Raw genomic sequence first — 21,287 nt, 5'->3', positions numbered from 1 at the left:
TTTTCTCGATAGATTTTTGAAATTGTAACAAAAATATCATAGATTGATCCTGCTCAAAGCAGCTCTTTGTCTTATTTCAGAATAAACAAAGGGAAGTTATTTCTACATTTTCAAACAAAAGATGCTTAATCAGTGTTATTGTCTGCTAAAAGACGCTGTAAAGATGGCATATTTCTCGCCTACCGCTTGAATAAAAATTAAACTCGTGTGAATACAAACTCGTTGAAATTTTATAGATTATAAGACTTTTTTAGCAAATAAATCTACTGAAAATTAGCCCCATTTGTTCATGAAAAAGGCATGCAAATCGTGTGATTACGGCACTCGTATTTTCTCGTATTTTCGTAACTTTAAATATTCGTAACTTGACAGTTGCGTGTATAAAATCCCATAAGAACCGTCAAGTTACGAATTTTTCAAGCTACGAATATTTCGAGAATCGGCGCCCTGAGGTGTATAAAAAACGAGATTATTATTTTCAACAATGGCCAAAAAAGGCCGGCGTCCTCTATAACGTAAGTCACTATGGTTGTACAAATGTTACTCATTGTTCCACTCTAATATACATGTAGGATTGCAGAGAAGAGTATGCAATTGTAGTTAGAAAATACTTGGGAGCATTTTAATGTAATACGAAAATTGATTTTAATTAATACGATCGATCCAGTCATGGCTAAAATTTATTCAGTCCGGCACTATTACACTGTTACAAAATAGTTCATCCAATCATACATACTAGGGTCGGTCGATTTTTGAATATTTTCCATCCGAGCTTCTGGACCTAGCGGATCCGACTCAGCGAAGTCTAAAGAAAATTTTAAGACCAAAAAAAATATTTTCAAAAATGTTCTATGCTTTGCCCAAGACGATTTTTTGAAAATCTTCTAGTTTTTCGACGTATCGACACTCTAAAGGCTTTCTTGTCTATGCCAAAAAGTGAATTGTTGGTAAAAAGGTCTTAGTATAAAGTACAGGCTCTACTCTAATAAACAAACCCAAAAGACACATCATTTTTGTGAGGAAAATACTTTTTCCGGGTTAAAAAATTTCGCAGGTTTCCGAAATTTTTATTTGAGAGAGGTTTCTTTTGCAGATTTTTCCACAAAATGAGTTTAAATTTTGTCGCACAATAGCTTATTTTCAAGCTACGTTGATAGGGAACAAAGGAGTAAAACGATTTTGAGAAAAATATCAAATGCGGTCGAGTGATCGCCATGAGAGTGACTAAAGATTAGCCATTTTTTGACATACATGGAAAAGTGATCTTCCCTAAACAATAAATAAATTATGTTTTTCATTATGAATATTGTTTTTGGCGTCCTCTATAACGTAAGTCATTATGGTTGTACAAATGTTACTCATTGTTCCACTCTAATATACATGTAGGATTGCAGAGAAGAGTATGCAGTTGTAGTTATAAAATACTTGGGAGCATTTTAATGTAATACGACAATTGATTTTATTTAAAACTAAAACGATCGATCCAGTCATGGGCTAAAATTTATTCAGTCCGGCACTGTTACACTGTTACAAAATAGTTCATCCAATCATACATACCTTTATCTCCTGTAATGTCATAATATTCACAATTTGAGTGTCACTTTTAGAATCAAAATGGGCTAGATTTAAACACGTCATTCTCAGAACGTACGTTTATTAACTGAAAATTCCGATAAATGGTCATTTGCGCACGGCTAACTTCGCTAATTTCACATTTATTCACGGAAAACTTCGATAATTTCTCATTTATTCACTGAAAATTGACAAATTCTTGACAGTGTACTAGATGTGTGTTTTATTTGTGGGGAATATGAATGAGTGACGGTGTCATGGCGTGTTTATGTTTCAGTTTGATTTTTTAAATTTGTTTTTTTATAGTGATTATGACATTAAAGGAGATAAAACCTTGTTCCTAACGCGGTAGTAAATGAGGGTTTTGCGCACACGATGTGTTGGCGAACTCGCTTCGCTCGTATCGGCAATCTCACATCTAGTGCGCAAAACAATTCCATTTACTACCTTATTATGAAAATAGCTATTTCCTAGTGCTACACAAGACCACGTTGGCTAGCGCTCCATACTAAAAAATTTGTAGACAAGGAGGTGAAGTACATCGTACATGTGTCCCACACAGATACACCATGGAATTGGTAGCATTTGAAGAAAACTGTTCCTTCTGTCAATGGATTGTCAGTTGTTCATCGCAGAGTTCATATATAGGGCAATGTTGAAAACATTGCAATTTTTATTTTATTAAATTCATTTATCGAGGTATTCCGTTAACATCAGTTAACATACAAACTGTGATATGATGGGTTCAAAGTCCACCAATGGAATTTCTTTTACAAAAACCAAAAGTTTCGATGATAAATTGAAACACAGTCTCAGTGTGAGTGTAACTCGTGCAATTGCTCTGTATCTCGTCACATTAAAGTGATACGTGTTTTGTTAGTACAGGTGGTCAACAAAGCCTTCGATGACTATGATTTTCGGGAAATTTTCTTGTCATTCAATGGCGGAAAAGATTGCACCGTCCTCCTTCATATGGTGTACGATATATGGATACAACGGAAAGAACAGGTCGAGTTGCAATACGGTGCCCTACTTTGTATTTATTTGCAACCAGCGGAACCGTTCGAAGAAGTTGAATCATTTGTTAAGGATTGCTCCGAGAAATACTTTCCGATTGCAGTAAAATTGGGAATTGGAACCAAACAGGATGCCTTATTTGCGATCTGTGACGATTATCCAGAGTTGAAGGCTGTTTTCATGGGTTCTCGTCGGACAGATCCGTATTGCCAGCAGTTAAAGGACTTTGAGGTACGAATGATGTGAAAAACGATCAAAATGATTCATTAGTTAACCAAAATGTATTGACCACTTGACCAAGATCTAAATTGCCGGTCAAAGAATCTCACTCTCCATATACTCTGTCCCATTTCTGGAAGCAATGTCTCCCACACAAATTGTTAAAATTCCATAAAATATACGAAATTCTGATGATCAAACCGATGTTTTAGATGACGACCAAAGGATGGCCGGAACTGATGCGAATAAATCCACTACTAGACTGGACATGCGATGACATTTGGACTTATTTGAAAAGTTTCAACGTCCCATACTGCAGTTTGTACGATGTCGGGTAAAGGAATGCATAAACACAATTTTCGATTTAAAAAATAAAATTAATTTACTTGAACCGAACTCTGTCGTAACAGTTACACATCACTGGGCGATAAAACAAATACCGTTCCCAATCCACACTTAAAGTATTTTAACAACGACACAGGTAAAACCGAATATTATCCGGCCTATCATCTCAGGGATGCCGATGCTTATGAACGTGTCGGTCGAATTACCAGTGCGCCGAATGGCAGTTGATTTTGTTGATTTTGTTTTTATTTTTAAAAATTTGTCTTTCTTTCCCGAATAATTTTTTCTTTTCTTTTTTCGAAATATACAAACTTGTTACTTAACGCTTTGATGGGCTGGATTTTTATTTTGATGATGATTCGATAGAAAGGCCAAGTGCCCCTTGGGACATTTATTCGCGTAATGTCCTTTCGATCCACATTTGTAGCATGTAATTTCTTCCAGTGGTCGAGGTGGACCGCGTTCTTCCTGGAATGAAAATTGGGAGACTGAATGAAGGGAGTGGCAATGTGAAAGTGAAAATTAAGAAGAATCATCAAATCGAAGTCGCTCACTAAAACCACCGTTCAAAGTTTGGTCAGCAAAGAGCAATAAAGTCTGAAGTAGTCAACAAGAATGAAGGGAAGTTTTGTGCCAATGAAAATGACCACAAATTTTAGTATGACAATATGGTAATACACAGTAGGTATGTGTGCGGTGTTCGCAGAAAGATACAAACCACCTGTCTGTGTTAGCCTTGGTTTAAGTACCCACTACATATAGGAGATCATTCAGGGTCTGACTGAAACACTGACTGAAACTACAAGTCTGATGAATGTTGTCCTGTAGTCATGTCTTCCAGAAATATGGCCTTATAAGCCAACTTTACTTTAGTTATCGACGGCCGGTTTAGTGGCTAACCCTGTTCTTACGAAAACGATTCCTTGCAAACAGAAATATTGAAAAATAGTTTCAACTCAACCAACAGACTACCCGACCAGAATCGATCCAACCTATTTTCTTCAATACTTACGTTCGGCGTATGTCGCATGTAACCAAGTGCTCGAAATTTGGCTTCTTCCTGGCGTAGTGAGGCTTCACGTTGCTGTAACACAATTGTGAATGTACGTCAATTGCGTTAATATTATACGACGTGACGTAACAATATAACTTACCTCCGGCGGCATCTTCTGACAATGTACAGCTTTATGACCCAATTCACCACAGAAATGACAAGTCGGCGGTCGTTTTATTTGATCTTTTGGTATTTCTGGTGCTGGTGGCAGCTCAAACCGTGGATGCATATACTTGCACAATTCACCATCCGGACAGAAGCCGGCCAAATAATTTGTGCATAGTACTCGACGGACGTGACGATGTCTGAAAATACGATTTTGATATTTATATGAAGAATCAGAGGGAACGTGACCTCCAACGAACTCACCGACAATGTGGCCCATGTCTACAGAATCCTCTGTCGTACCAAGGACAATCTTTGATTTTACTCTCTGGATCGATATGCAAGAATGGACACTCTTTGTTGTGGCAGGCATTGAATCGTGAGTAGAAATAGCATTCAGGCATCTTGGTCATATCGTACTCGTGCAAGAATTCACACTGATCGCCCTTCTTGCACAGGCCACGAAGCCAATGTTTACATACAATTGTGCGATCACCACGGATATGACGAAATGGACAGGACAAGCCGTGCATGCATTCGGCACCATCGTTCCGGTTGAAAAATTGACAAACCGCAGCAGTCGACTCTGGGAACGGGTTTCAATTCATAGAAATTTGTGGTGCCAGGTATAACATAACCCCGAACTTACTGTCCATGCCGGGAAAAGGCAGTGGCAATGCTCCGAATTGTTCATTTAAGTCCCGTTCGATCTTGAATTCGATGTGATCGACATTAGCTATAATCAAATCCATTTTTCTTAAATTCTATTCCTGCTATACACTCGATAAACACAACAATTCGATTCAATTTCGGTACTTTGTTTTAGCAAAATTTGACACTGATGTTTGGTGTGTAGTCTGTGTAGTGCTACCATCAAAACAGTTAAATGACAGCATGACATACCAGAATCCATCTTTCGAATACAAAATATTGAGATGTTGACAAGAATCCATCTCCTTTTTGAAATGCAACGACCTTATTTACCTTTACTTTTTACGAACTCAATTTTAATTCATCCGGATAATTTAGTGAGCCATTCAGTAGCAGGAAAATGTTTTGTTTTTTTACTGCAAAAATAACAGCCTGTCATTTGATCTTAAATCTTTTACTTCATTTGTTTTAATACAAATTTCAATATAATCAATATAATAAGATCTTGAGCTCATTCCTTACTTTTGCTGTTGATAAAAGATGATTAGCCGTTTCCAAAAATGTATATTTAATAGAAGACATTCACTCCATTTGTTGTACCAGAGGTGACCCATCATAACTATTCTCAGATATGCCAACGAATGTCAAGATAAGAAGTTTCACTAGTTCCATCACATGTACATTTTGACCTTGTATCACAAGTTCAATAACTAACTTTTCGGTATTTGAACTTGGTGCGTCAGACCATTCCATATTTTCTGTACGTTAAATAATGTCAAAACAGTTTTAAAGTTCGTTAGCGAAACGAAATTTCCCGCTGTCTTATATAATGCTTCGTCTTCGTCAGGTCCTATTTAAAGGATAGTACAGAGATCGTGAAAAATGACCCATAAAATGTATGTAAAATATTTTGCAAGCTCGGTGTAAACCTGATGTTTACACTGTGGTTGCAAAATATTTGACAGTTGGTTTATACATTTTGTGTCATATTTTGCAAGAATATTGCAGCGGTCGATTTTGCATGCTTTTTTACGAACTCTGTACTCATCTTTACTTATCAAGTAAATATTTTGCTTTTTGGCACTTATATTAAAGTCCTCCAGTTAGGTTTTCCGACACTGAGCCAAAGAGAATCAAAATTGCGAACTGAGAGAGCGATTTTTTTTTTGAGTTCGTAATGGAATCAAATTTCAGTTTCAGTTTTAGTGTATACTCCTTAGAGTAATTATAACTAGAGAGGAAATTTGTACGACGAAATGTGGTCCCAACATCAGTTTGTATAAGATACACATTTCGTATACTTTTACACCAATACATGTATACGCTGACGCTATTTCGCTTTTGATAGTTCAATTTGCTCTCTTAATTAAGAGGGCAAACACACATACCAATAAACATTTCGTGTTTCATGTTGGGACCACGTAGTTTACGTAATTTTGTTCGAAATTTCCTCTCTAGGTATAATTACTCTTAGGTCTACTCGCTTGAAATTTGATTTGAGAAAAGTTTTAGTGTATTTTCGGCAGAAACTTGATTTGAGAAAACTTTTAGTGTATTTTCGGCAGAAAATACAGTCTTAATGCGTCTTAATGCTTGATTTCCATTTACTAAAAAAGGGCGTGGGGTAATTTGGCACACGGTGCTAAGACCAAGGTTCTGAAAGAACAGGCTAAGACAACTCTGAGTTGATCACGATGGCGGTGACACACAATTGCGTCAACGGCTGCGAAGTTTATATGTAAAATGGAACTTAACAAAAACAAAATTCTGATTTTTCGAGAAAAATATTTTTCTGTATACGTGAGAGTGTATTGGTGAGCTATGATATGAATCGGTCGGTAGGGAAAGTAAACGGTCGAGAAGGAAAGTAACAGTTGGGAAGGAAAGCACCAACACACTCTCACTATTACAGAAAAATATCTTTCAAAATACCCCAATACACACTCGATGTGTGTTTTCGCTTGGGCTTCGCCCGCGCGTGCACACACATCTTGTGTGTATTGGGGTATGTTGAAATATACTATTCTTTAAGTTGATTTCTCACACTATCTGTTTATAAAATTTGGTGTCACCCGCCTTCGTGGTTGTCTTAACCTGTCTTTCAGAACTTTGGCTAAGACAGCGTATTTTTTACTAAAAATTTTTAAAAGGGAAATTTACTTTGATGACAAGGCTAACAAATATTTGTAGCACTAAATTTGCGTGTGCGAGATTGTTAAAAATTGATTTTAGAAATGTCATTTTTCTGCTTCATTTGACAAATTACCAGATACCTAGAAACATACTCCGTGTGAGAGTCAAAATTGAGTATTTTCAAATTTTCCTTTGTTTACTTGCCAACTCCGCTCTCTGCCCTCTCACGGAGTACTTTTTGTTGAGTGGAAACCATACTTAAGTCAACAAAATCTGCAAATTTTTATGAAAGTAAAATTTTGACCTAGCTGAAGACAAGGATACAATTCAACTAGACAAATTGTTGTATTTACAAACACTAAGTAAACATCTTCGAGGGCTGTCATGGCGTTCTATGCAATGAATGTATACTCTATATGTATGGTCTAATGTCACAAATTGTATGGAGCAGAGAAAATAGCGATTTCATATAAAGAAACTCACCTCTCGCTATTTCCTCCGGTTTGTATGGACAGACCATCCTGGTTTGTACATACATTCATTGGTTCTGGTTGACAATTTTTTCTTAATGCTGAAAACAGACGAAGCATTGAGAATCTGTTTCGATCAAAGTTTTCGTTATTTTAATTTCGTTAAGCATCAAAAGTGACGAAAAATTTGATCGTAACAGATTCTCAATGCTTCGTCTGTTTTCATCATTAAGAAAAAATTGTTCACCGAACTTCCATCGAACGATAATAATTTTTGAAAAAGAGGAACCAAAAACGCTGCGTTCTTTTTAAATGTCAGCCAGTTTTGACACCGCATTCACACAAAGGAAGTGGTAGTCATTGTTTAAATGTCAAAAAATTGGTAGCAGCGGCGAGTAAGACATAAAAAGCGCGAAAGAACTGTCATCATTTTCGTTGAAAAGAGACAAAAGCGAGCGGTAGCAAATAAAGAACCGCTTTTAAAAGAATCACTTTAACTAACACTTTGCAAATACTACGTTTTTTACTGTAAGTTGAACATTTTTGATGACATGAATTATTGTGCACAAATCTCATTTATTTCGCATTTGGATTATTGTGTTGTGTGATCGTTGTGTAGTGATGTTCGACAGTATCGTGCTACAAATCAATAAATTATTATAATCGAATTGAACGCCATTTAAAATATCCAGAATGAAAAAAATTCCGATAATTCCGACGGTAAAGAAGTGTTCATGTGTAGTGTGAAGTGATATTGCATTCGAAAAGGATTGTAAATTAATTGATTAACCATTTGGTAAGTTAAATGATCAAATAAAGATCGAACTGTGTGTTCTTTGTGGATCGTTTTTCGTTTAATTACGCAACATCTTGCGATACAAATCAGTGGAAATATTCTTGAAGAAAAATTTTTTTCCATCAAAATGGCTGCCGTCGGCCGAACTCTTATACCCAGGCTTGTTACGAAAAGACATTGTACATATGAAAAAAAAAAATTTGTTGCGACTCAATATTTATGAAAAATTTATGGTCTTCCAGCGTTCGTATCGTATTCATATCGAACAGATGAATAAACTGAACATCAGTTTCAATGTTCGGACGAAATTGAGAATAATTTTCCGTGGATTTGTACGTAAAATCGACTGATTACAATCGATTAAAGACGTTTTCATTCTCGGTTGGTTCAATTAACATAAAAATTTTGTTCAAATTAAATAGCAGATGTGTCATTCATTTTTTGTATATATATGAGAGCCGTGTACACATTTACATTTCAAAGTTTAGTTTCGCGTTATTTTTTTTCTGCTTTTTTATTGAATAATATTCGTCCACCACGTCTCACCACCGCTTTGTGATGTTTTTGTTGCTTATGTGCAGGTTTTTTGTATAATTTTTTTCATTTTAAACTAAAAGGTAATACACTCGGTCGTTGGTTGTTGTTTTTTTTATATATTGTTTTACATTTATTAACAACGATCTAATGGTGCCGTATAATATAATCTGAACGGTTAGTTTCATCGCAAATGCTGTGTGATAAAAGTTTTTATTCAAAACGAAAAAATAATTTATTTTCGCTCGGTTTTTTCATTCGCGTTTTATAATAGATTGATGCACATAAATCGCTACTGAAATTGATTGTCGTCTTCTGATTTACGGACGGCTTAAGTGGATACACAATTATGACGAATCAACGTTTTCGTTTAATGCGAAAATATGTTCGGCGTGTAACATTCCGTAATATTGCGTAAATAAACATCCGAAAGTGTTCCAACCCGTGACCTTTTTATCAATGTGAAAAACAAATGTTTGTCTGAGGATACCAATTTGTCATTGCACTGAAAAATCGACGACACGAAAACGACGACTTTCTGAAAAAACGGCGAATTCCCGATGAAAAGTTGAGTAGTCGCCGATTTTTCAAGAACCGACCTTTTCTTCGGGAAGTGGTCATTTCTTCTCGCTTTTTTAACATTTCGTACAATGAATATTCCCTTCTTCAACATGTTAAAAAACGGCGATTCCCTGAAGAAAAGGTGAGTTCTTGAAGAATCGGCGACTACTCAACTTTTCTTCAGAAAGTCGTCGTTTCTCGTGTCGTCGATTTTTCAGTGCAATCAATTTGTCATTTTGTCAGTAAAACGTCTTCAATCGTTAGGATTTGTTGGCTACGAGATTCGTGATCATGCAGACAATTCTCTTAAGCAAATGTTTCTCTGTAAATCATAATGGATTTCCCAAAATCCTCATCAAAATCATTTCCCTTCTGCTTAAACTTCTAGAGCTACTTTCGCAGCGAATGTTCTATTATCACTCTCAATTATCAGCATCTTTTATCCGCATCGTACAGGCCATATAAATTGTTTCTTGCTCCAGCAACGGGATAAACAAATGACATCGTGTACTGACTGTCTAAAGTTAACGCGATTGGTTGATTCAAACCTGCTATTCATCTAAAATTACTTTGAAACATTGCCTTACCATAGTCCTCAAACAAATCTAATCCCCTCATTCAAAAATGCTATCAATCAACCGAATCTCCTCTGTTTCATTCAATTTATTCAAAACAATTCAATTTGAGATGCTATGGGGAGGTTAATTGCTCCGTTCATGCAAAAATCGTTTTTTTTTTTTAAATATTGTTAACCTCGACTCGTAATCTAATCTCTTCCAACCGAACAATAAACATTGAAATGCAAATCATAATCTGACATTGTTGCACTGTCATTCTCCTGTTATAAAGTTGTAAAATGTTCAATTAAAATTTTCGAATAAATTCTCGGCGATGATGGTGACACGAACTATGGAAAATTAATTAATTCGTAAACTGAATGTGTATCGATCCAAGTTTTTTTTCTTTCTACTTTTGTTGTCACTATCTAACCATAACAACATACAACGGTAACACAATGAAAACATTAGGTCACATGTAAAGGCGATTAACTTTCGAAAATTTAATCATTTTCAATGTGTTGTGTAGGTACAAGTTATTAATAAACACACACAGTCCAAAATAATAATTGTTTATCCTTAATTGGTGTCATTTAACATGCTTGGTTACGGTATAAATATCGTTAGTAGTGTGTGCAATACACAGATAGAGATACCCTTGTATACATGTATACATGTGGGTGGCTAACCCTTTTTTAGTTACATTTAATTCGAAAAATAACAGAAATTTATGCCAACTACTCAATTCCATTAAATTCAGAATGGAAACAACCCTCACCCGTTTTTCCCCGTTGTCTATGGCTTTCTCACTCATATAATCATAAAACGTACAATATGACCTCGAGTAATATACTATACACACGTCTGGTGCTCTGCAATTATCTATTTGCGTTCCTCAGCATACATTGCAGGTCATTCGATGTGTATACAATTTTCCGTTTTGCATCCATCCATAAATATATGCCGGAGGTCGTAGTACATTCAAAAACCATGTCATTGATTCAACGAATAAATTTTTTGTTTGAATTCTCAAAGGTCAGAATGGATCTCTTGTCGTTTTTGTTGCATTCAAATTCAATTCCGAAACGTATCGGAGAATTGTGTCAATCATCGAATTAAACTCTCTCGCTGTAAGAGCAAGAGCAAAGAGCATTTAAATTACACCAGAAAATGCACATATTACCCGTTGAACAAATCAAATTTCATAAGATTTCGTTCATTTCCGTCGAACTAAATAAAACATTTATCGCTTTTGAATCGTCGGTATATGTACACAAGTTTCGCTCATAATTTGATGTTTTTTTTAGTTGTTGTTGAGTGTTGTATATAGAAATGGTACAGAGAAAAAAAGTAAAATAAGAAAAGCACACGGAACGTCTCACACTATTGCAAAATTCATAATCATGCGCAATGTCGATGTGCCCATCATTAAATTGATTTTAAAGAAAATATTTGATAGTATTGTGTGATGCAAGTTGATGGACGTCGACAATTCCAGGTTTTTATGGACGTGAGTTTTTCTTCGTCTTCTCTCTCTCCCCGAAAGAGGTGGAGTACACGGCATAGAAAAACGGTGATATTTGCACGGTAATGTTTACAGTGTCTTTTTCGGATGTATACTGTTTACTCCAGTAAGTTTCACACACTGAATCCCTAAATTATCAACTTGTGAAAGTTGAAGGTTCGATTTGAACTGATTGATGTTGGTTTTTCGTAATGATTTCGTCGACTTTTCTCAAGTGTTGTTCGATCGCTCGCGTAAACATTCACTTCTGCTTCTGATAAATTTTTTTTTCTCATTCAAATGATATCTCGTCAAAGTCGTAAATAATTTTCCAATTCTAATTGAAATAACTCGTAAATTGTGCAAATAATGAGATTGTAAGAATTGGATATCACCAGTTGTGCTACGATTGTGTGTGATTAATTTTAATTCGTTCTCTTACTTCCTTTTCCAACTGTTCGTTCGTTATAAATGCTGCTATCGGAGAAGTCGTTCTGTTTAATGAAAAATCGCATCGTGTTTTATGGTGCCGTTGTGACTGAATATTTTCGATAAATTATCTCATGAAACTGCTTGCATAGAGACTATTCGATCCATGGGAAAAGGTGACCCAAAATTTCTGCCTCCGTTCCATCTCAAGAAACTATAAGAAGGAAAGAGTTATAGTGGCGGTCATACCACAGTTGTATTAGCCTAACAATGACCTGCTGACACCCTTCAAATACTCGACAAAAAACCAGCGAAGTTTAGAGAATTTGGAGAAAAATATTTGGCATGGCTTAAGGCTCAAGTCGACGTAGATCCTATTCCTGTAGACTGTGAACGATACAAATGAGCTACCCAATTAACTTTGAATTCAGACAGTTAAACTAAATGTCTGGTAAATGGTAATCCACTTCCTGTCAACGAATTAACAAATTGAGTCTTTCGGACATTCATTGCACAGTCTATACAGTCACTTTCATGAACGATATTCGCATTTTTTTCTGTCCATACGAATAGTGTCACCGAAAATGTCTACAGTAATTGGTACACATCCACTTTGAAAGTCATGCATCATTTAGTGCATGTCTGTTGAGTCTGTCGAAACAAAAGACGTTAAAGTAACCTTGAATCGTTGTTGTTTCGTTTTTCGAATGTGTGTACACTTTTTGTTTTGTATACTTTCGATTGTCCGGGATTGGATGGCAGGTAAACGATTATTTATGCAGCAAAGTCACTCAAGGTTCTGCGCTTAATTGTAACGCATGGTATGAAGGTGATTGTCGGTTGTCTGGATTCTCGAAAAAAATTGTTGTGTTGCCTTGTTCACAAGTTGTTCTATTGTTGTTGTTGTTACTATTTTTATCTTACAATACACTCCGGAGAGTCGCAGCACTTTCATTAATTATTGTTTTCCTGTTTATTTCAGGTGCATTGTCGCGCAATGCGAGAATCATCAAATGATTTAAGTTCGGAAGACTGGCGAGAATGGATTTTAGATGCCATCGCAAAAATCCGTTCCCAAAAACAACGGCCCAGCGTTCAACGCATTTGTCAGGCAATCGGCAGCCACCATAAATTTCACGAAGACATTGTTGCCAGTAAACTGGAAGAGGCGGTCAAAACCGGCACCGTTGTTAAGGTGTACAACAAAGGATTGCATACGTACAAAGCACCGATTGCATACCGTCGCATCGCCGTTTCGTCCAGTACCGATCTGTCGCGGCTGGTTGCGGTTGCCGTGCGTGAATTGGGTGAATGTGACGGTTCAAGTTTAAAGTCAATTGAAAACTATGTGCAGAAATCGAATGACATTGAACTAGCGCCGGATACCGACTTTAAGTCAGTGGTTAAAAATTCGGTGAAAATTGCAGTGGAAAAGAATTATTTAGAACAGGAATCCAAACTGTATAAAGTTGGAAAAGTGTTAATAAATATGCCGAAGCAATATCAGTCACCTCGGAAAAAGTCAGCTGCCGGGGACAATGGAAAGGTGAGTTTAATGTTTGGCTTCCCTTTTATTGCAAGAAATCAGTGATCTAACGTATTAGTAGTGTCGGTAAAATTTATCTAATCAAAGCTACAGATGATTTATTCAAAGAATGTGTTTCTGTATATGTCTGGGGTACTTCAGCTCTACACAGAGCCGGATTATCATTTCCAGCGCCCTGGGCCGTAAGATTACAGCGCCGCTCAAAAATGTGAAAAACGAAATTTTTCAATTTTTTTTAGAAACAAAATGAAATTAAATTTTAAGAAAAGTTGTCTAAATTACTTTTGCTTGTGAATTTTAATTTTAAGCGACCAATAAATTCCTACTTGAATTTCTTGTGATAGAAATGAACGTAGAGTTGCGAGCGGAGCGAGCGAATTTTTTTTGGTTCACCAGGTTGACTTAGTGAAAAATGATCTCAACATATTACCCGATTTTCCAGTTATCAAACGTTTTTCTTTGTAATTTGTCTCCCGCGAGGTTTATCGCTTGCAACTCATTTAATACCCGAATTCTTTTGAAAACAGTCCTACCAGACGTGCCCATAGAAGGCAAAACTATTTTTATTAAAAATCCTCAATCCTCAACAGCGGAAGCTGATCGAAAACAGGAAACATGCACTTTTCTTGAGGTATCTCCAGATACATGTCATTGGAAAGGTAATTGTGAACAGGTTACTTAAAACAGTTTTAAATTTGTTGATGTTCGCTGATATCGCAAACGTAAGTCAGCAGCTTTTACTGCCACAGAAAAAATATTTTTTGATAAAATTTTGACAATTTTGACAAATTGAAGTTCAAAGGGACATTCATCATGTCACAACCCATGCATGTTTGGTGTCATTGGAAAGCTAAGACCAGTAGCAACAGCCTTTGATGTTTTTGTTATTTTTTGTATGCATAGTAACCATCAGATGTTCACCGGTGTAGTCAAATTTTAAGCATTTTTTCAGCCGTTCATATCTCAGTTCAAATAAAGTTTAAACCAAATAAGACCTCATTTGCCCCGAAAGTGCATGCAATTACCTTTGTAATGCCACTTCACACGACCTTGTACGTTTCATGTATATGGAGATACCTCCACAAGAAAAAGGAATGTTTTCAGTATTGGATCAGTTATACCACTGGATAAGAGTTGAGTACTTTAAAAAAATAGTTGTGGCGTCTATGGATTATTACCTATCTAGGCCGATTTCAATAGGACCGTTTTTAAACGAATTCCATTTATACAGAAAAAAATGACGTTAATCGATAATAACTGAGCAAGAACACTGTATCAAAATCGAGATCTAAACCTCACTTTGATTGGTGTACATTTTGCTCGTGTACTTTAGTCTTACTTTCTCAGCGCCCCTAATTTTCCCCGCGCCCGGGCCCGGCCCGCTTAGCCCGCCTTATAATCCGGCTCTGGCTCTACAGAGCTAGTGTGCTGAAAATACCCAAAATACAAAAGTGGGGTCTCAGTAGTCCTAAAAGATTATTGATAAATTGTGACTCTAGTTTTGAGTGGTAAATGAATGGTTAAATCGTTTGTTGTGGGGAGAATTGTGTCATAGACAGATTCTTTCAGGTCTCATTGCAGCACCAATACCTTCATTTTGACACCATGTCTTTCAAATGCAAGCTGACTGAGATACACAATATTCCTATTCGTGTCCTCCCAGAGTATAACAATGAATGTGAAACAGTGCCGTAGCTATGGTGTGACAATGCCAACCCTGAAGTTTTTACTTTTATTTTACTTTCATATTTTGCGATTTATGGTCTTCTGCCACCACTGGAGATCTAACTTGCCCATGGGCCAGATATGGCCAAACAAACATTTTTCGTATTAGGTGGAGTATTTAATAACCTTTCAATGCCGTAGCCATAAGTCGTAAGAGGACTATGTAAGGAGTTTCTCACAAAAACCAATCCTAAAATTCACTGTACCGTATTTACTGCTAACTGCATGTCTAACTTTTCAAAGTCATCAGAGACGACTAACCCAATGGTTCTTAACGGTACGGAGATGCGAGGATATGAAAATTCTCTGAACAAATCTCCACTACCACATCTCCTCACATCTCCGCACATCTTAGATCTCACTCATTCGTTTTGAAAGGTCTGACACCCAAGGCTTCTGCCAAGGCAAGAATCGAAACATTCTTCTCCCCAATTCCAATACGAATTTGTGAAGAAAAAAAAATCACTTACACTCACTGCAAACGCCCATATCAAACGACTGGATACTACATTCATAATGTTGCCATGTGATGAGAGAAAAAAAAGCGAAGAAAAAAATAACTTGACTCATGCTACTCCAATTAAATGACTCACTTACCGTCCAACAAATGTGAGAATTAAAGTTGTTGTTGTTGTTGATACCTTTCGTATTCTTTCGGGTTAGTTTTTTGTATGCGAACGTTTCTATTCATTCGCTCTGATCGTCTTAACCCCTTTTATTTCCGCTTCAATGAACGTTTTTTTTTCATTCTATGTTTAGGTTGAAGTAAATATTTCCATTATTTACATCAATAACACGCACCAACACAGAAGCGTATTAAGATGTGCCCTCTATACATACACACTGTGTGTAAACCCCTGAAAGTTTTTTTTTTGTTAAATTTCAATTTAATTTCGATAAACTTTTCGTGTATAGCAGACAACTCACTCTGTTTCATTGTAGAACACAAATTTTGCATGAAAAAAATTCCGAAATCGCTTCGGATCTTTCCAACTGAAGAAACACCATACATTTCCTGCCACCGCGGTGGATGTTATATGAAAATTACGCATTCAGATTCTGTAGGATTGTTTTCAAGGCAATCCGAACAATTTAATTAATTTTTTTTCTCGCTACCATTATCCAACTGTACATGGAAGAGAATTCACTTTTGCGATCGTTTTTTTACTTTAACAAGCGGAACTGAATCCAATTAGGGATTGAAAAGAAAAAGAGTCTCATTGATCCATTGCATATAAACGCCAGTCTCGATAAATCTGAATTCTAATCAATTTGTACCGGTTTGTCTGACATATTTACTCGTACCTGTGGGGATGAGTAAGATTCGTAATTGATTTACGTTAACCGTCCATTTAACCGTCGTCATCGATTCCGAATTGATTGAGTTGAACTTCTGTTAATCAGATCAAATGTCGTTGGACATAAAGAAAGCCATTCATCGCGTTTGTATGTAAACAAACATCGATTGAATCACACAACAAATTGACTTTCTGACTCGACCGACAATCGAAATGATGTAGCGAACTGAGTTAGTTTATTATTTACTGATGCCGGACCATGTTGTTGTTTCGTTGTTGCTTTAAACATAAACAGACACTAATGTTCCGCGTTCGAAAGACTGTTGGCTTATTAAATAGATTAAAGAAAAAGAAAAAATTATTTGTAAACAGAATGTATAACAAGCCATATGCGCTATAAATTATGTTGCTGTTAATGATTGCAGATGTCGATGTAGGATGATGGGATTGGTTTATAAGGAAAAGCACAAAATGAGATCTCTAGGCTAGTAACATCGATAGAACGATAATTTTAGAATTAGAATCGAAAGAAGAAAGAGGTGAATTTGTAACCGAGACCCGAGGGGTGACAAACTTCCAGACTCGAAGGTAGACACACTTCTTCGACGAACAAAATGGACTATGTTCACTAAATCGTATGTGATACTCCGGAGTTGTGTATCCGTAGTATCCAGGGAACTGGGAAATTTTAAAGAAAAATTTTCGGTTTGAAAGGGAAATCGAATGATTTTTGGTAAAACAAGCGAGAAGTCAGTTTTACGTTTTTGGTCACCGGGTAATCGGATTCGGATACCGGAAAGAAATTTTTTCCAATCCTGCGTTTTTCACTCTCTGACTCATTAACAACTTTTGGCAGGAGGGAAAGGTAGAACAGGCATTAGGTGGATTTCTTAGTCGAGTCTGCATTCCTCGTTTTAAATGCGAGCACAGAGCTCACGTGTTTATTTGTCCAATGTTTTTTCTACTTCATTTGTACAAATACAACAACCACGGACAGTAGGTACGTAACTATCCTTCACGTCGATTTTTGTTCGTTTTACTAAAATGTAAAATATGACAACGGTGTGAAGAAATTGATAATTTTTTTTTTAAGTGATTACCTGTAACGTTTATACATAATACCGAATACGAATTGACGTGTGTTAAACGTATAGGATGTGTATAAATACGCGCGCTTAAATACGCTACACATAACATTATAAAAATGAGTATATCGCTAACCAGATGTAAAATTGAAATGTGTTACGTTATTTCAAATTTAGCTTATATATCTTCCCATTCGATACATGTGCACACATTTGACATGTACTCAACACATCCGTAAATATTATACTTTGTAAGAAAATGAAAACGGAAAATATTTTTTTGTTGTTACATTCAGCTAATGTGTGTGATATGTGTATACGGAAGAATACGTTCAGGTCGTCATACACTTCGGCAGAACGGTTTATAAAGTGGTATTAATGTTAGGGTTGTTTCAGGATTCGATATGGATTCGATGGTTTTGAGTGTTAGTTGTAATGGAATGGCGTGAAAAGTATTTTTATGATCACAGTACAGTGTCTATGAATTGTTGTCACTGAGGTTACTTCTTTTAGTTTGTCGATTAACTATCATAGCCGTGACAATTCTATAAAGTCTCCCTGTCATTATTCTCTTTCACCAGTTGTAGAACGATTACAGAAATCGATCTACTGTCTACCGAAATTCTAACAAAAACATCGTGCCATACACAACCCTGCGTAAACGAAACACACATTCTAGCGAGCATTAATTGCTAATTACATTTAACATTAACGTTAGTCGATACAAATGTATGATAAACGAAACTTCGCTTTTCAAAACAAACTAAAAAAAAAAGAAACGAAAATTCATCGGTGACAATCGGTGTCGTTGATGAAATTGTTGTTTGCTGTTATTCAACTTTCGTTTCGATGTCTATACCACATTAACGAAATTAGTAAATAAGTAAATAGAAAACCATAAATTCTGTAAGTTTTGTCATCGGTTTTATTCCGATTAGGTCTTTGACTTCTTGTAATTAAATTCGAGGTGTTTCGTGGTAAGTGTTTTCTGTTAGAATTCATAGGTTTCTATCGATTGGTTCTTTCTTCGTTTTATTACCTCTTCTGATCAATTTCGATCAATAAACCAGGGTAGAATTCAATTCATCTCGGAACAGGTGCAGGTCAATTTTAGGAGTTTGGGAAAAGAAATGGTAAGCGCCCTTAGTCGTCATCTGTGATATTCCGTTGCTTATAACTCTGGTTAACAGAGTCTGTTACGGAGAAGACAATGTGTGATGCATGTGAACAGGTTGATATGTCAGGTGGAACTTGCAATTCACATAAAAATACGGACAGAGGAGACCATCACCATACCATTTTTTCCCAGGAGTCTACAAAGGTTTTAGCTTTTGTTCCGCTATAGTGTGGGACGTGTTCCGCTATAGTGTGGGACGTGTTCCGCTGTAGTATGGGACGTGTTTCGCTATAGTGTGGGACGTGTGTTCAGCTATAATGTGGGACGTGTTTTTCGCTATAGTGTGGGACGTGTGTTCAGCTATAATGTGGGACGTGTTTTTCGCTATAGTGTGGGACGTGTTCCGCTGTAGTGTCGAACGTGTTCCGCTATAGTGTGGAACGTGTTCCGCTATAGTGTGGAACGTGTTCCGCTATAGTGTGGAACGTGTTCCGCTATAGTGTGGAACATGTTCCGCTATAGTGTGGAACGTGTTCCGCTATAGTGTGGAACGTGTTCCGCTATAGTGTGGAACGTGTTCCGTTATAGTGTGGGACGTGTTCCGCTATAGTGTGGGACGTGTTCCGCTATAGTGTGGGACGTGTTCAGCTATAGTGTGGGACGTGTTCAGCTATAGTATGTGACGTTTTCAGCTATAGTATGTGACGTGTTTAGTGTGGGACGTGTTATGCTATAGTGTGGGATGTGTTCCGCTATAGTGTGGGACGTTGTTGGTATTGAGACTATTCGTTCATCAAGATCAGTACTCTAACAACACAATCACTGTTCATTCAATAACTGTTGTAACATTTCCGGCTTATCTCTTAGTCAACAAAAAAGTGTACGCCGTTCATTAAACATTAACAAAAATGTAAATCCATCGTCTTTGACGGAGTAGGAAGTAACTCTAAAGACAATCAATTGATCTGATGTTAAACATCCAAACTGGGAAGAGATTTTTGTCAGCGATTATAATCTAAATTTATTCAAATTGTGTCGTGAGGATTAACTAATTTAAACTTCCAATAATTTCGTCGTTAATATGCTGGTGTCCATTGAACTATGCAAAGAGTATAATATTATATACCGAATCATGTTCATCATGACTCGTAGACGTTATTTATTACAGCATTTCATGCGCTTAAAATGTACACACTGAAAACTGATGTGAATTGTGAACAAAACAAGTTTTCTACAATTCTTAAAACCGAACAATTTCAACGAACGAAAATAAATGGACAAATGAAAAGGTCTTGGCATTACCATGTTAATGACGTTAATTTGATTAGTCGCTTTGTAAATGAGTAGAAATAAAAAAACAGAATTCTGAAAAGAAGAAGAGAATTTGGTGACTCGAAACAATTTCTGTTTTCCAAATGATATCCTACGCAACAACTTATGCATTAGTCTATAGTCTATATAATGTATAAAAGTACATAGATACTACAATCGTCGTATACAACTGTCGTATACATATCACACGAATGTTCTGCTTCTTTAACTTTCATTGCATTTCTTAGTAGAACATTCCACCTGGTTGGTATGCAATATATTCATTTAACTATACATATACACAGCGGTGTGTGATGCAACCAAAAAGGTATATCGACTGTTTTGTTTTGTATTTAAAAAAAAACTCAATTTTTTGTTCGAACGTAAGTTTATGCATATTTACATGAAGTCGCAGATGTAGTTTAATTTATGTGCAATGTTGCCACATTTCTACAAACAGAAAAATTAACATTTTTGGGAGCTCATTGTGTGTGTGTGAGAGAGAGTATGTGTGTTTGAACACACAAGCCGAACCAGGTATATCTGTTACAATTATGCAATTTGATTAAATATCAATTTTTGCATGTCATTTCAGATCAATTATAAGATCTGAACGACAGTTATATCGAGTGTAGTTTGATGTTGAATTATGGTCGTAGGACGATTGAAAAAAAAAATGATTTTTTCCTAATTCTTACTCCAACGACTGATAGTTGGGAGTCTATCACAATTGTCATTCATGTGACTGTGACGAAAATTGTATTAAACGTTTTGAAGTCCTAGACGACCCCTCAAGTGAAGTAATAGAAGCTTAAGCAGGAATGGATAAAAAAGTTGACACAGGCGGTCAGAATGTAATCTGACTCGGTTAGCCTTTGATTAAATGAATTTTCTGGGTAAAAAAATCATAAAATGTAACCTTCTCACCCGGACGATCGTGACAACCGTTCATAGGTGAATCCACAATGTGTTACGACAGATTCATCGTCAATACACTTATTCTGAAGCGTACATTGACTTGAATTAGTCTAAAACTTGATGTGTCTTCTAAACAATTGTTCCTCTAGCTCCGTACTGATCGTCATATTACCTACTCCACTTCATCAACGATTCATATTTCATTATCCATTGATTTTTCGATGTTTCAATCTCTCTATCATCTGTGATTCACCAGTACTCGCCAACATTGTTTATTGTATATTTCACGAGATTCTCCAGTGACTCATCAGTTTCAGCCATCACCTTTCATTCGTTGAAT

At 36.3% G+C, this 21,287-nt stretch overlaps 3 protein-coding genes across 6 annotated transcripts in view; 2 read left to right on the top strand and 1 right to left on the bottom strand.

Annotated features, from left to right (window-relative positions):
• Positions 1 to 2,164: 2,164 nt before the first annotated feature.
• Positions 2,165 to 3,460, top strand: LOC119066527 (FAD synthase). Its single transcript, XM_037169051.1, has 4 exons — positions 2,165 to 2,389; positions 2,458 to 2,820; positions 3,021 to 3,142; positions 3,219 to 3,460. The coding sequence occupies exons 1-4, from the start codon at positions 2,309 to 2,311 to the stop codon at positions 3,379 to 3,381; spliced, it is 729 nt and encodes a 242-aa protein (XP_037024946.1). The 5' UTR covers positions 2,165 to 2,308; the 3' UTR covers positions 3,382 to 3,460.
• Positions 3,416 to 5,183, bottom strand: LOC119066526 (cleavage and polyadenylation specificity factor subunit 4). The gene is made up of 5 exons (XM_037169050.1): positions 4,962 to 5,183; positions 4,577 to 4,898; positions 4,308 to 4,512; positions 4,166 to 4,237; positions 3,416 to 3,621 (listed from the first exon to the last, which is right to left on the bottom strand). The coding sequence occupies exons 1-5, from the start codon at positions 5,062 to 5,064 to the stop codon at positions 3,469 to 3,471; spliced, it is 855 nt and encodes a 284-aa protein (XP_037024945.1). The 5' UTR covers positions 5,065 to 5,183; the 3' UTR covers positions 3,416 to 3,468.
• A 2,816-nt stretch (positions 5,184 to 7,999) lies between these two features.
• LOC119066525 (histone acetyltransferase KAT6B) overlaps positions 8,000 to 21,287 on the top strand; it is a 32,800-nt gene continuing 19,512 nt past the window's right edge. Inside the window, exons 1-2 of one of the 4 annotated variants that reach the window (XM_037169048.1) lie at positions 8,000 to 8,362; positions 12,930 to 13,493. In XM_037169048.1, the coding sequence (XP_037024943.1) occupies positions 12,945 to 13,493 (549 nt within the window). In that variant the 5' untranslated portion in view covers positions 8,000 to 8,362; positions 12,930 to 12,944. The remainder of the gene's footprint in view (positions 8,363 to 12,929; positions 13,494 to 21,287) is intronic. The other 3 variants (XM_037169046.1, XM_037169047.1, XM_037169049.1) reach the window with 3 other exon arrangements.

This window comes from Bradysia coprophila, chromosome IV (assembly GCF_014529535.1).
Source record: "Bradysia coprophila strain Holo2 chromosome IV, BU_Bcop_v1, whole genome shotgun sequence".
NCBI lineage: Eukaryota > Metazoa > Arthropoda > Insecta > Diptera > Sciaridae > Bradysia > Bradysia coprophila.
Note: the sequence above shows the minus strand (reverse complement) of the source record. Positions and strands in the feature narration are given on the sequence as shown.